Source organism: Nycticebus coucang, chromosome X (assembly GCF_027406575.1).
Source record: "Nycticebus coucang isolate mNycCou1 chromosome X, mNycCou1.pri, whole genome shotgun sequence".
Taxonomy (NCBI): Eukaryota; Metazoa; Chordata; class Mammalia; order Primates; family Lorisidae; genus Nycticebus; species Nycticebus coucang.
The window spans coordinates 48,907,307-48,923,740 of record NC_069804.1 but is presented as its reverse complement, the minus strand read 5'-3'; the positions used below and the strand labels follow the sequence as shown (position 1 = coordinate 48,923,740).

Below are 16,434 nucleotides of genomic sequence, written 5' to 3'. Positions count from 1 at the left end.
AGGCTTGCCTGCTGATAGGCTCTACCTGTGAGCTTTTACGGAAGCTGCCTCAGCTGCAGAGAGCCACCTTATCCAAAGTCACATTCCTTCCCAGACTGACCCACATTCAATTCTGAAAACACTGGAGGAATATATCTCAAATATATTGGGGTACAAAGGCCTGGCCACCTAGACCCAACGTGAACAGCTCCCAATGGCCATTCTAGCTCCAGAGTTCCCCATAAAATTGGCTAAAGCTTTCACAGCTTACTTTCTACCTCTGTCTAATCCTGGTTCCATCCCCTACCTTCCAAAGCTGCTGACCCTAAAGGGAACTCCATACCCAACATCCTATATGCTACACTCCTTCCAGGGGAATACAAAGTAAAACAACGGTCCAAGTGCATTGAGCCTCCATCCTCCCCCATCTCCTATCCAATTATGATAAATTCCTAGAAGCAACATGCCCAAGTCAAGTGACAGTAATTATTTTAAGCTCTCTATTCATATTACCAACCAAAAAGGTGAAGAAAATTGTTTTATAAATCTTTTTTGCCTTCTGCCTCAAATTCACCTGAAATGGTGAAAGATTTTTAATGAATAATCCATAACAGTAATAATAACCAAACCATACCATCTGCAAACCACAAATTTTTAGAAATTCATGTAAGACAGGAAGCACATGAGAGACACCACAGTCCAAAATGTACACAAAACAGATGCCACCATTTTCTACTGCAGAAGTAGAAGCAGTATTTTTATAAGCCTCAAAGAAACCCTAAGCTCAGAAAACTATACAAAAAAGATGATCAAGGCAAATAATTAAAGGACTATCTTCAGAGTAACACGGCCAATAAATCTCTATATACATGTACCTGAGCAGATTACTCACAGAATGGTACGTGTTCATCATATGGTTTATGTTTATTCCTAGAAAGTTATGGTTTATATATAATGTGTTCTTTAAAAATAAATGTCTATTTGATTGAGGTTGGCAGTTCTCTTATCCTGTACTCATTTCTAAAGAGAGGAAGAAAAAAAAAAAATCAGCCTGAGATAAACAAATGCCTATATAAATTAGTGATGGCTTGAGTATGTTTTAGAAGGAAGCAGGAAACTGCTATAGACTAGTTCTGTAATAGTTGTGGACTTGAAAGATGGTGGGGAGAACGAACAGAAGTAATTCAATACTTATTATTATTATGCTTTTTAGTGATAGAGTCTCACTTTGTCGCCCTTTGGTAGAGTGCTGTGGCATCACAACTCACAGTAACCTCCAGCTCTTGGGCTTAGGCGATTCTCTTGCCTCAGCCTCCTGAGTAGCTAGGACTACAGGCGCATGCCACAACACCCGGTTTTATTTTTTTTTAATTGCAGTTTGGCCAGGGCCGGGTTCGAACCTGCCACCCTCAGTATATGGAGCCGGCGCCCTACTCACTGAGCCACAGGCGCGGCCCTACTTATTATTTTAATCAAATTTTTAACAGTGGAAATGTAGCCCAAAAAGCCTCTAGGATAATTTAAAAAATAAATAAGCAGCAACTCCAAACTAAGAAACAGAAGTCACCTTCTTGAAATATTAAAATATATCAAAATACACTTGCATACCTCCGTAATGCATTCTCTTCCTGCTCTTCTTCCTATTACAAATTAACCAAGCTGTCTTGGTGCCATACCCCAGTGGTTAGGGTGCTTGCCACATGCACCGGGGCTGGTGGGTTAGAACCCAGACCGGGCCTGCTGAACAACAATAACAAAAGAACAGCCAGGCTTTGTGGTGGGTGCCTAAGTCCCAGCTACTTGGGAGGCTGACGCAAGAGAATCACTTGAGCTTGAGAGTTTAAGGTTGCTGTGAGTTGTGACGCCATGGCACTCTACTGAAGGAGACATAGTGAGACTCTGCCACAAAAACAAAAAATAAAAACAAACAAACAAATTAAACAAGCTGGCTGGGCACAGTGGCTCATGTTTATAATCCTAGCACTCTGGGAGGCCAAGGCAGGGGTACTGCCTGAGCTCACAGGTTTGAGATCAGACTGAGCAAGAGTGAGACCCACCCACCCACCCGCCCCACCCCACCCCGGGTCTATTGAAAAAAAAAAAAAAAAATAGCCGGGCATTGTGGTAGGCACCTGTAGTCTCAGCTACTCAACAGACTGAGGCAGGAGGATCACTTGAGCCCAAGAATTTAAGGTTGCTGTCAGCTATGACACTATAGCACTCTACCGAGGGTGTCACAGGAACACTCTGTCTCAGGAAAAAAAAAAAAATTAACCAAGCTAATGCCTATCTATCAACGGTGCACTCATATATACCATATAATAGTAGATAGGTTTGGGGACACATCTTCACTGACTGGTTCACAAAGTTTAAGGAAAGAAGCCACCTCTATAACATAAAAGTATAAGGTTGAAGCCAATGCTCATTTATCATTTGAAAAATCCTAGGACCCTTATGAATTAAGCTAAATCCACCCTGCCTGTGCTCTATAAATGGAATAGCAAAGGCTGGATTGTCACATCCCACAGCTGCCACCACTTGTCAGTGCCTAAGACTGGCCAGGTCTCAGGCCAGCTTAACTAGGTTCCGGATGCGGACCACTAAGTTACCTTGCTCAGGTCTGTTAGGTGCCTGAGGGCTATCTACTTTAGCTGGAGAGAGAGAGAGACTCTTAGAGAGAGTAAAGCAGTCTTCTTAGAAAGATAGATCTTAGTCTGTAGTACAGCTTGGTAATCTTCAGCACAGAGACGCCGTGCTGGCGTTCTGCAGGCAGGAAAGGAGACAGGAGAAGAGACAGAGTCAGAGTAAGTGAGTCAGTGAAAGAATGTGCATGCTCCCGACTGCCTTCTCCAGCCTAACGTAAGGCTGATCTCGTGCCTCTCAACACCACAGGTATAGAAACCGCCAATTCGCCACTGCTCTCATGTCACAAGCTCTCTCATGCTTGTTAGGAGAGCTTTATCCCTCTCCATGCCCTTTCCACCAAGGTGTTCCATTATTGAGCTATACAAGTATTTCTTATAACTCACTCCTCCTAGCCATAGGCTATACGGGCTGCTACACTGGATGACAGCACCTCTGTTTGCAGCAGGGTTTATTGAATATTTTAACCCCACTTTTGAGACCTACCACTCAGGGAAAAAAAAGTTCCTCTTAGTACATTACTGTTCATTGAAAATCCACGTGTGCCGACATCCAAGAGTTCTGATGAAGACGTATAAGGGGATTAATGTTGTCATGCCTGCTAACGTATGTTCTGCAGCCCATGCATGAAGGAGTAATTTTGACTTTCAAGTCTTATTATTTAAGAAATACATTTCATAAGGCTATAGCTGCCATAGATAGTGATTCCTCTCAAGGATATAGGCAAAGTAAATTGAAAACCTTTTGGGAGGAATTCACCATTCTCTATACCAGCAGTTCTCAACCTGTGGGTTGCGACCCACATGAACTCTATTAAAGGGTTGCAATATTAGGAAGGTTGAAAGCCACTGCTCTATACCATTAAGAACATTTGTGGCTCGGTAGCTGTAGCACAGTGGTTATGGCACCAGCCACATGCACCAAGGGTGGTGGGTTCGAACCCTGCCTGGGCCAGAGAAAACAGTGACAACCGAAACCAAAAAGCAGCCGGGCATTAGTGGCGGGCACCTATAGTCCCAGCTACTTGGGAAGCTTAGGCAAGAGAATCGCTTAAGCCCAAGAGTTTGAGGTTGCTGTGAGCTGTGACGCCACAGCACTCCACCAAGGTGACACAGGAGGAGGCCAAAATACCAACATTAACACAAGTTTCAAAGAAGCTGATTCTGATCCTCATGAATGACTTTGAGTGTTTGAAGACTAAATGAGGTGGAAGGAAGTACCACAGATGTCGTGAAAACAGCAAAAGAACGAACTAGAACAGCATTTCTCAACCTATGGGTCGCAACCCACAGGAACTATATTAAAGGGCCGCAGCATTAGGAAGGTTGAGAACCACTGAACTAGAGGAACCTGAAGATGCAGCTGAATTATTCCAATCTCATGATAAAAACTAAATGGATGAGGAGTTGCTTATAGATGAACAAAGAAAGTAGTTTCTTGAGATGAAATCTACTCCTGAGGAAGATGCTGTGAACATTGTTGAAATGACAAACAAAGGATTCAGAATATTACAATAACTTATTTGATAAAGCAACAACAGGGTTTGAGAGGATTGACTCCCCATTTTGAAAGAAGTTCCACAGTAGGTAGACTACTTTCTAACAGCATCACATGCTACAGAGAAAGAAATCTTTCATGAAAGGAAGAATTGATGGGGCTAAATTCATTGTTCTTATTTTAAGAAATTGCCACAACCACCCTCATTAACCACCACCCTGAGTAGTCAGCAGCTTTCAACATCTTAGGCAGACAAGGTTACATCAGCAAGATTACAACTTACTGAAAGTTCAGGTGATTGCTAGCATTTTTTTAAGCAATAAAGTACTTTCAAATTAAAGTATATTACATTTTTTTTAGACATAATGCACACTTAACAGACTATAACATAGTGTAAACATAACTTTTATACATTACTACATGCACTAGGAAACAAACAAATTCATATCAATGACTCTTTACTGCAATATTTGCTTTACTGCAGTAGTGTGGAACTAAACCCACACTATCTCTGGAATATGCCTGGTTGTGTTTTTTTGGTATAACAGTTTCCTTTAATATATAACCAGCTTTAATTAAACTGAAAATAGGTAAGGGGTATTAATTGTTAACACTCATTATTCTGTTGAACGGAATCAATTTTGCTAAGTACTAGTGTCACATAATCTCAAAAATCGTAAAATGTCATTCACCAGTTCCTCCCCCCTTTGAACAGATTAGAAGACAGAAACTCAGAAATATTTACATAATGTTAAAGGTAATACAACTGTGAGTAACAGGTGAGTTGGGAAATAAGGATAACTTCAAACCGCACAAAGTATACGTGCCTCTAACTAAAACTGCATATTCATTAGGAAAATGTTCACTTGACCTAATAGCATAATAAACATCAACATGAAATACCAACAGTCCTTGATTCTAGCCCTAGTATTATTTGCTAGGTATTTTGTCAACTAAACACACTTGTTGAAAACAAGCATAACACATCCATCCACTCCACATCAAAATGTTTGTTTACTAACATAAAAAGGTCTTAAAATGTTCTTGCTTTTTAAGAACAGTTTTCCATTAGTGTGGATTTTTCCTTTGGTATTGAAGTAGGGGTAAAATTTGGGGATGCTTTTAACTTCCTGATAAGGATTTAAGTCAGGAGTTTAGAGAGAGTAAAGCAGTCTTCTTAGAAAGATAGATCTTAGTCTGTAGTACAGCTTGGTAATCTTCAGCACAGAGACGCCGTGCTGGCGTTCTGCAGGCAGGAGAGGAGACAGAGTCAGAGTAAGTGAGTATTAGTAGCACAAAAAGGGCACATCTTTAAGGACCTTCAGTTATTTGACTCACTTATTTCTTAATGGAAAATTTCAAATGAATAAAAAATTGGTTTTATTCGAGGCTCATCTCTCTGTATTACTTACCTTTACAATAATATGCCTGTGGACTGTATTTTCATTCAAATATTTTCTAGGTAAAATGGAAATGTTTTTAGCCAAGATAAAAATAAAAATGGCTGAGTTTGTGTTATCTTTCCAAAATGCCCACCACGTGCTCCCACTTGATGAGCACAATGTGTATATGGCACACCTCTTGGGTGTGGAACACAACTACAAGAGAGACTCTACCTAACAGAGGCAAATAATGTAACCTACTTGCTTGTACCCTCACATTAACCTGAAATTTAACAAAAAAAAAAAAAAAAGTGCCCACCAATGTACACATACCTACATCAAACTAACTCACTTTCTAGTATTGGGAGGGCCTTTACAGTGTAGGAATTTTCCCAAGGCAAACAAAACCGCATTGCACATGTAGATGGTTTTTAGTTTTACTGAATGATCAACTTATTGATGATCTGCATGGAGCTACATGACATTTTTCCATTTCTATCTACTCCACTTTTCTTTATCGTTGTTTATTATCTTCATGAGCTTACAATTTCTTAGAAGTGAATATGGTAGTATCCTTTGTAGAGTACAATTACAATTAAACACATATATAAATCAAACAATAATTAACAAGAAAACAATTACCTTTTGGATAATCTTCCAATAAGAGGTTGAAGTGACCTAATTGACAAAAGAAATCAGACTCCACTTTTCCTTCAGCTTTTAAGATTAGAGATTCGTAGCAGCGAACAGCCTAGAAATAAAAAAATACAAATATTTGAAAAAAATAAAACTATAAATGCATTTCCTCCTTGAGCTAATATATATATATTTTTTACATTCAATCACCCTAGAAATAAACACTGAAAATTTTACTTCTCTCTCAAAATTATTCTTCGGAAGGAACAGCTTCACTAAGTATTTATTAAAAGAGCCACTAGTTATGACATAAGTGTTTTTCTCATCTATAAAATGGAAACAATACTTGCCAAATAAGATAATGCAGGAACACTCTGATAACTTTAATCATAAGTTGCGAATCTAAATTATTACTATGGTCCCTATCAATATAACAAAACTGCTCTCCAACACAAATAATATCCATCTTTCTCACATGTAGGAAGAGCTTTATTGAATTATGTCAAAATTCATACTCTCTAGAGTATTAAGAATAGGTATCCTTTATATTGAATGGTTACTTTTTGCTAGAACCTCTATCAATTTTAAACTACCACAAAGTACCTCTCAATCCTCTTCTCATGATATACTTCAAACATACCAACTCTATTCCTAAATCTTACCTCTGCTCCAATACATGCATATTCACTCTCACATTTCCTTCCCCGAAGAAAAAAACATTATTTTAAGGATATCTATTCTTTTTTTAATTTAACGTATAATCCAGGAGACTGTAGGAGAAAATGAACAAAGGAAAACAGAGTTCTAGAGTCTTGACTATAAACCCCACTTGCCATTTCATTTGCTGTAAGAGATCTTGGAGAATTCAATCCTCCCTCAATTTCACCTACCCTCAAAGCTCAGACAAAAGGATTAAAATTAGAACACTTCTCTAAGGGTTTATCACAGTACTTACCACACAATAGGTACTTAACAATTGTTTCTTCAGCTTCTCATATAAAAACAAAGCTCTAATTCTTTCAAGCTTCCCAATAATTTTGTCACAATATCCCTGCTAACAACTAAATACTCCACAAAGTTGCTGTTATAGTTTGTCTTGCAGTCAATGGTAAGAAATGTGTGTGATTTCTCAAATCTCTGGGTACATTAGTAGGAACACTCCCAGGTTTGGTGCCCACAAACCAAGGAATTCCTTTAGCTTATTATCAAAAACTCTTCTCACTACCATTTCAAGAGCTTTGCTGGTATAACAAAATGGGGGGAGGGGGGGTAAGATGGGACAGAGTATCCACTTGGAATGCCTTCATTTTTTCTCTCCTATGCAATACAGAGCCTTAGACAGAGTTTCAAATGTATTTCCTGAAATTAACTATCCAAAGCACACACATAAATACTCAGTAAGTTTGGATAACCCATCCTAAATAAGGCAAATTCTAGGTTGATTCTACTATCCCAAGATTCATAAAAGAACTGTCTTCAGTTCCTATTCTACTCTTAGCTCTCTAAAATATACACCAAATCACAATCACTGAGAAGTAATCATTCTGTTTCCCTATAATTAAAAGAGTCTGAATGCTACACTGAAGTCTCAGAAATTACTATTATTTGGAAGCATAAAATTTCAATATCCTCTTCATTTAAGTTATATATAATTCTTATCTGGCAGATGGTTAGAGTACAAAAATACAATTTGCTACAGTGCTTTATTATCAGAGAAATTCATGAAATTATTAAACTACATTATAACAATTCTTAATGTTATATAAATGACTTTCTAACGCTAATAATAGCATTGTAAATAAAGCACTCATTAAAATAGTGATTGTCTTTTTTTATTTTTTTTTAAAGTAGTGATTGTCTTTTTTTAAACTCTTAGATATTTAGAAATATTTCCTACTCCTTTCTGATAGCTTCTTATGGCTAATGTTAAATTTGTAAGTATGTTTTCCTAGTAAAAAGAATTCAAAATACAAACACAAAAAAATTTTCTTTAATGATTTAAATAAAAAAAAAATGCCAACATCCTATACTTACTCTCATCACCCTGGATGCTACTGCCATGATCATCAGTTGCCAATCTTCCATTTCCCATAAAATATTACATATAAATTAATATTACATATTTGCCATTTCATTTGCTACAAAATTAATATTACATATAACTGATCATTATGAAACATAACACCAGGTAAAAACCAGAATGGGTGAATTTTAAATTCACCTTCTCATAAACTCAGGGTTAACAAATTCTCAATAATTTTCCCATAAAGCTACCATGCACCTAACAAACTAATCTTGGTGGTCAAATATCATGCTAACAGAGCCAAAATACCAACAATGAGAAAATTAAAAGTGTGAAGACAGAATAAAATTTCTAAGCACATTGTGTCATCATTTCACAGTGAAACTACATGAATTTATCTAAAGTGTTTGAGGTAATTCTGATATTAGAAATAGCTATATGTTAAGGAAAATAAATAACTTGGAATAATGTTCAATACTCCTAACTCACACAATATTTTAGAATGAAACATCTTATCTTTATAACATCTTCAACTGAAAGGCAAATAATAATCACAGAAGATACATAATTATTATTTAGATTTAGAATAGTATTCATTTAAACTTCTATAAAACAAAAATATTTCTAGTTAAAAAGATTACTTTCATAGTCTTGCTTTTTTCAATTTTAAAAATACACTAGTAAAATCATCCAATATAGTCTTTGCATACAACTGCAAAGAAAAGATTAAGAATATAAAACAAATGTTAAACACAAAAAAGTCTGTAGTTGGGCCATACAGAATTTTTTTTTTTTTTTTGCAGTTTTTGGCTAAGGCTGGGTTTGAAACGGCCAGCTCCCGCATATGGAGCCGGCGCCCTACCCCTTTGAGCCACACGCGCCACCCTATACAGAAATTTTCTTATTTCATTTATTCTATTTCTCTATATTTTTTAGATTTTTCATAATTAATCTATATCATTTCTCCTCTTATAAAAATCATAGAAGAATTATTATGCTTTCCTCTAGGGCTCATTTTATACCTTTGCTGTAAGTATGATCAGAAATTTGAATGAAAATCATTTGTACTAGTCAGTATCAATCAATAAAGCAATTTCTACAGACATAAAAATATCCTCATAATTTTCACTGTTCAATATAGTAGCCAGTAGACACATATGGCTATTGAACACTTGAACCATGGCTAGTGCAATGAAGTAACTGAATTTTTTAATTTTAACATTTATTTATATTTAAATAAACATACACCTAATGGGTACCAAGTTGGATAGTGCAGACCTAGATAACTTTCAAAGCTTAAAAACAACTAAATATTCAACCTACTCCTATATGCTAAATATTAGAAAAGTGAAATTTCTTATGTTTACAAATGAAAAGCCTATAAAAATGGAATATCTTAAAATGGGGAATGAGCAACTACCTCCACAAAAATCAGTTACATACTATAACTTTTTTATAATTGGTGGCTTGCACATCTATAACCTTTACCAACTCAACTACCAGAAAAACATAGAGAAGGAAAATAAAAAGTTTATCATCAATTACTAAACACAGGAAGAGTAAACTAAGATATTCCCAGGTAGATAGAAAGCTTAGATGTCTTCCTCCTATTATAGAGCCATTTTCCACAACGTTCAATATAATTTGTGCTTGGTATCTGCTTTATCTTTATTACTTTAAAAAATCAGTTATCCCAGAACAGTAACAGTACCACTACCTTGTATTTCTAAACTCTGACAAAGTTCAGAGCTCATGAATACAGCCATATAATTTTTTTAATGTTCAGTATTAATCTTTTATAATGAACTTGAACAATGCATCACTAAAACTAACCCTATCTACATTTTAGAACTGCTAAATATAGGCAACTTTTAAACAATTCTTTTAAGAGATTAATTGAAGTAGTTAGGCAATATACAAATGGTTTAAAAAAATGTAGATTTAAATATCTCAATGGTTTGAAATAAACTGAACCATTTAGGTGGAATATAATAAAAACAAACTACTACTTAAAACAGATTAAAGGATTTGATTCAAGTACTACCAGGCAATGTGTCATCCATGAAATACAGCTATTTTAAAAGTATTCATAGCCCAAATTCATAAAGTTTGATTATACACATCAAAAGCAATAATTAGCTCACCAAGGTCCGGTCTGACTAGACCTCTAATACTATCATCAGTTCTGAGTAATACATTTTAGCAGGTGATAACATAAAGAGAGTAACAAGTTTGGTAAAGGATGTGGAAATTGTCATGTGGAAATTATTTTGACTGAGTTTAAATAAGAAGAATCATCCAGAATGCCGTAGTTTTATTTAAAATAAAAAGCTATCACTTAGGAGAGAAGATCATTTGTACTTTGGGTAGCTCCAGATATCAGACCAATGAATGGGTATAACTTACAAATATTGTTTAATTGAGTAAAATCAGAAAATAGGAAAAATTAACCATGCCAGAAATTAAATGGGCTTTGACTCATATCAATGCAGAGAATTAAAAGCATACATATTACTAAGCTATTTTTAGTGAGAGCTCGAAAGGAGACTTCCTATTTTGGATACTATTACAAGCTGCATTTTTAAAAGATTCCTTGGGCTTCAATGATCCTAAGTATAACTCTGTAAGAATTATGTAAGAAAAAATAAGATAAAAAGAATTATGCAAGAATTGCAGTTTTTAGAAGCTTGTAGCTTTCTTAATAAAAAACCACTCAATATAATATACTTTTAAGACTTACTAATTCTGTTATTTCAGGGGAAAAGAAAAAAACTCTGTATTATCTTAAAGGAGATAAGTACGGCAAACATTTTTAGGAAGACCACTAAGTATTGGCAGTTGTTTAATGGGGCTATAAAGTTTCGGTTTTGCAAGATCTGAAGACTGGCAGCACACTACTGAACTGTACTCTTAAAAATAGTTGAAACAATAAATTTCATGTTATATAGATTTTACCATAAGATTTTTTAAAAGTACTAAAGTTGACAATATGTGTGGATAATTAAAAATACTCAGTATTATGCTAGTCACTCATCAATGAGCACCTATTCCATCCTGGAGACTTTATTACCTACTAGGTATCAGGTGAAAACTAGCTGGTTCTTGCCTCTCTTATGTAATTTTTATTTTACTCTATATCATTTTTTTTTCCTGGATCCTCTTTTCTAACCCACCTGCCTTCCTCATTCTTTCTTCTTTAGCTCTACTTCATTATCTTGATCCCTAACTAAAGGCACTTTCAAAGAGTCATTTTTGCACCCTATTAACTTCTGTTTAAATACTCTTTCAAAGAAGGAGAGGGAAAGGGGGGGAGGCAGAAAGGGAAGGAAAAGGGGGGAGGGGAAGAGAAGGAAGGTGGAGAAGGGGGGAGAGGGAGGGTGAAGAGAAACTACTCAGGTCTCCATTAAGCCTCCGTGCTAACAATTCCAAAATCTTTTTTCTTTTTGGAGAGACAGGGTCTTATTCTGTTGCTGGGGTTAGAGTGCAGTGGCGGTATCATCATGGTTCATCACAACTTCATACTGCTGAGCTAAAGCAAGAGGACTGCCTGAGCCCAACAGTTTCAGGTTACAGTGAGCTATAGGCACTTCAGTCCAGCCTGGGTGACAGGGGGTAAAAAAGTAAGTACTAGTCCCAACCTAAATACTCAAACTTTTTCTTGCACAGTTCCTGAACACAAAGCCCACTCTACTCCAACTCCACATCAAACTTTTTCATCCCACTAACTTCCTATATTTTTAACAGCTTTCTATTCAGACATTTTTGGGAAAGATGTGGTATATGAAAATGTGGTAATGTGCATAACTATAGCAGATCACTCCAGCTACTTTGGACATAAATCTGATCAGATTGTTACAGCAATATAGATGACATCAGGAAAAGGTGTTTCTCAACATGTTCCACCACTACCATTATCACCACCTACTTAGTTATTAGCATGTTTCATTAGTCTACATTATGTGTAAAAAGACATTATTACATATAACATTTATGTAATACATACCCACAAACACGCCTGCATATCTCTCTCTTAATTCCAATTAGTTTATTCATTTCAAATTTCCAGAATAAATTTCTAAACAAACATACTAGCCTTCTGACCTGCCCCCATAAAAAAATCTCTAAAAATATCTGCATCATTAAAACTCATGTCCTACCCAAAAGATGCCTCACAAACCAAGAAGGAATTCTTCCCCTTTGCAGATACTCAGCAACGCCTTTGGCTGACTGCTTTTAAAACACCTTAAATATCCTTAAGTTAAAGGGACTGAAACTACCTGAATCCGAATCAGTTTTGAAACTTCAACCGAATTATAATCTTCAGTATTACTGAATCTTAATGACAAGTCTATTCCTGAATTTATATATCAAACATCTAGATTTTTCTTTTTAAATGCATTTATTCAGGTCAGGCGCTGTGGCTCATACCTGTAATCCTAGCACTCTGTAAAGCCGAGGTGTGTAGACTGCCTGAGTTGACTGGCTAGAGACCAGCCTGAGCAAGAGCAAGACCCCTTCTCTAGAAATAGCTGGTCATTGTGGCTGCAGCCTATAGTCCCAGCTACTCAGGAGGCTGAAGCTAGCTGGCAGGCTAAAGCAAGAGAATTACTTGAGCCCAAGAGGTTGAGGTTGCTGTGAACTATGATGCCAGAGCACTCTATGGAGGGAGACAAAGCAAGACTCTGTCTGGGGCGGGGAGGGGAGGAAGAAGACATTTATTATTTTTGAAGTCAATTTACATATTGCCAATTCAAAACGATATGTGTATGTGTGTGTAGTAAAAAGTCTTTCTCTCAGTCCTGACCTCAGCCACCTCAGTTCCCTTTCCCGAAGCAATAAATGTTAAAAATTTTTCTACCACATTCAAGATTTTGTGCAGATGTAAGCACATTATTTTCAGGCTTCATAATTAATATTTACACATTTATATAAATGCTGTTTCGTAACTTGCTTCAGATTTTAGGTGCCTCAGATATGCTTTCTCCTCTCCTTTGTCAGCAGAACCCCTAAATTTAATTGGGTACATGTTTACACAGAATAAAGACAGATTCCCAGCACTTTGGTGATAAATATACTCCATCTCAGCTCCTTCTCTGCCTACTGGCTATAATCACCCAGATGGAAAGAGCTTCAGTAACACTTGTGAATGAGGTAGAGACCACAGCTGAGAATGGCAGAGAAGGAAATACAGTCCATGTTCCTAGAACACTAGAGTTCCAGTGCAGGCCAGAACTGACTGCTTCTGAGAATTCTTTGAGAGAGAAATGAATGTTGTAACCTTCTTTCCCCGTTTAAGAAAAAAGAAACAAAAACAAACAAACAAAAACAGCCTAATGAAATAATCATTAACATGTACAGAATAAGGAAGAACAAAGAAACCCAGTTAACTGTCACCCTTTCTTGACATTTTAGAAAAGGTAAAGAAACTTACACATAACCTCACCCTCATTTTTCCTATTTTCAACTAATACACATCTTTTGCATCACTATAGTCATTCTAGCAAAAATTAAACATATCAGTCTCAACTTAAGATTTCTCAGCCTCTCTAGACCTACTACTCTGAATTCATTAGAGGTGCTGAATGCTAGTTAGTATGCACCATTCAGGAAATCATCACAGCACTTTTGGGCGTGCCCATAGCACAGTGGTTATGGCACTGGCCACATATATAAAGGCTGGCGGGTTTGAAACCAGCCTGGGCCTGCTAAACAACAACAAAAAAAAAAAAAAAAATAGCAGAGCGTTGTGGCAGGCGTCTGTAGTCCCAACTACTGGGGAGGCTGAAGCAAGAGAATCACTTAAGCCCAAGAGTTTGAAGTTGCTGTGAGCTGTAACACCACAGCACTCTACTCAGGGTGACAGCTTGAGACTCTGTCAAAGAAAGAAAGGAAAGGAAAGGGAAGAAAGAAAATCATCACACTACTTTAAGTACCATTATTTTCAAATAAACTATGTTAAACACTTTGCTACTGCAAAATATTCTCACAGAACTATGCTACTGAAATCAAAGTAGACAACTTAGTAATTAAAGTGTTGCTAGCTAATTTCTCAGCTCTTAATGTGTACCAAACACTATTCTAAGCACTTTACATATACCTAACTCACTTAATCCTCATAATTACTCTATGAGGTAATCTATCATAATAATTATCCTATTGCACTAATAGGAAAACTGAGGCAAAAGAAAGTAAATTCTATGCTCAAGGTCACAGAGTTACTAACTAGCAAGAGTTATTCAAACAGTATGGCTCCAGAGCCTGTGAACAATAAGGTATTCAACTTAGGCCATGCCTAGGGACCCAAAGTCAAATCCATAACCGGCTCTTCCTCATATACTCCTACACACTAGCTCTTCCCTCAACTCTGTCTCCATACCAAGCACCAAGGAGAAAAGCAACATACAAAATCCCCATCCCAGCTCTCCTCATTCCACAGACTTAACCTTGGCTCTTTACCATGTATTCTCACCCCTTCTTTATTTTAAATTATTATAAAAAGCAATCATTACAAAAGCAAAACAAAAAATATTATAAAACATACACATACATCCAAAACAAAAAACAAAATCAAAGTCCTATATCCAATAACCACCTGTGGCAGAAAAGCAAAACACTACTGCTAAAACATAAGTGTGTAGGTACATATAATGTTAATAATAGTGCACTAGGGACAGCGCCTGTGGCTCAAAGGAGTAGGGTGCCGACCACATACGCCAGAGGTGACAGGTTCAAACCCAGCCCTGGCCAAAAACTGCAAAAAAAAAAAATTAATAATAATAATAATAGTGCACTAGTTCAGACTAAATGTGGATCTAAAAATGTTAAACAACTTTATCCTGTAACCTAAACGATATCTCCTTAGTTTACGTAGTGTTAAGTTTTTGCTCTTTTGTATTTTTGGCAAAGAAAGGCCAAATACAGCTGCAACAAAGCAAACCGTCCAGGGGTCCTCAAACTGAGGCCCGCAGGCCACATGAGGCAGTGTGATTGTATTTGTTCTCGTTTTGTTTTTTTTTACTTCAAAATAAGACACATGCAGTGTGCATAGGAATTTGTTCACAGTTTGTTTGTTTGTTTTTTAACTATAGTCCAGCCCTTCAACGGTCTGAGGGACAGTGAATTGGCCCCCGGTTTAAAAAATCTGAGGATGCCTTAAGTTGCTAGTTTTCTACTAACTCCAAAACCTTCATCATAGATGCATGCAGCCAAACAAATTAATGGATTCTATATGCATGCACACACACATGCCCCAAGGGCAAAAATGAAATAAAAAGAAGCTGTTCTGACACAATGGCTAGGTTATTTTGCAAATAAATTTTCTGTAGCATGCTAAATGTAGCATTGTGAAGATAGGATATATTTAAGTACATTATTTATAAAGTCTTCTTAACTCAAAATAATCTTACGAATTAAGTTAGCCTCACATAATCTTTAAAATAATATATACTTAAAATTTAGAGATTAGGGGAGTGTGAGAGATAATTTCACTTCATAGTATCTTCTGTGAATAAAACCCAGAGTGATCCTGAGATTTCCCATATGAAGCAGTGGGTATTATAACCTATTTTTTACCTCATTTGCTTACTACACTACAGGGTCTGTTATTTATCCAGAGGTAGACAGAAACAATCCTATATAGCAGTCATTCTCCTTGTCATTTCAGTTGCACACATTTAATTCAGAGTTAGAAAAATATACAAAGAAAGCAAGTCTGTAGCAAAATTATGTAGACCACCTTTTCATGAAGGTAAAAGACTATTATCTGTACCCTGGGCAAATACGCAGTTCAAATTATCTTTAGTACCAAAGTATGTATGTATGCACTCCTTTGCTTTATACATGTTTCTGAATAAATGCACAAAAAAAGGAGCAAGCACTTCAGATTGCACAAAAATGTGAAAGAAATAGCATTTATGAGCATGAACTGCCTTGAATTCTATAATTTCTAACATGTAGGCGCTTAATTTATTGAAATGTGTAAAAACTCTAAAACTAGAGAAACTACAACAAAGTAAAGGCCTCTCCCCAAAGATAGGTAAAATAAGAAAGCATTTAATCAATGTGAATATATCCTCTCGGACTTTTCTCTGTGCATATAAACAAATAGTTTATTTGTACTAATTCTTTGATTCAATATATTAGATGTTTGCCATATCAAAACATATATAACTGTCTGAAAATTAACATCTGCAAGGTATTTTATTGAGCATTTAAACTATGATTTGTTTTTACTGGAGTATCTGGTTGTTAACCAAGTTTTTACTACTATTATTT

General features: G+C 36.2%; 1 protein-coding gene across 15 annotated transcripts in view; it reads right to left on the bottom strand.

The window, feature by feature from the left end:
* The window catches only part of KDM6A (lysine demethylase 6A), a 217,517-nt gene that overhangs the window by 155,386 nt on the left and 45,697 nt on the right, over positions 1 to 16,434 (bottom strand). For all 15 annotated transcript variants that reach the window (XM_053579398.1, XM_053579400.1, XM_053579399.1 and 12 more), the window contains exon 3: positions 6,144 to 6,252. In XM_053579398.1, the coding sequence (XP_053435373.1) occupies positions 6,144 to 6,252 (109 nt within the window). The remainder of the gene's footprint in view (positions 1 to 6,143; positions 6,253 to 16,434) is intronic.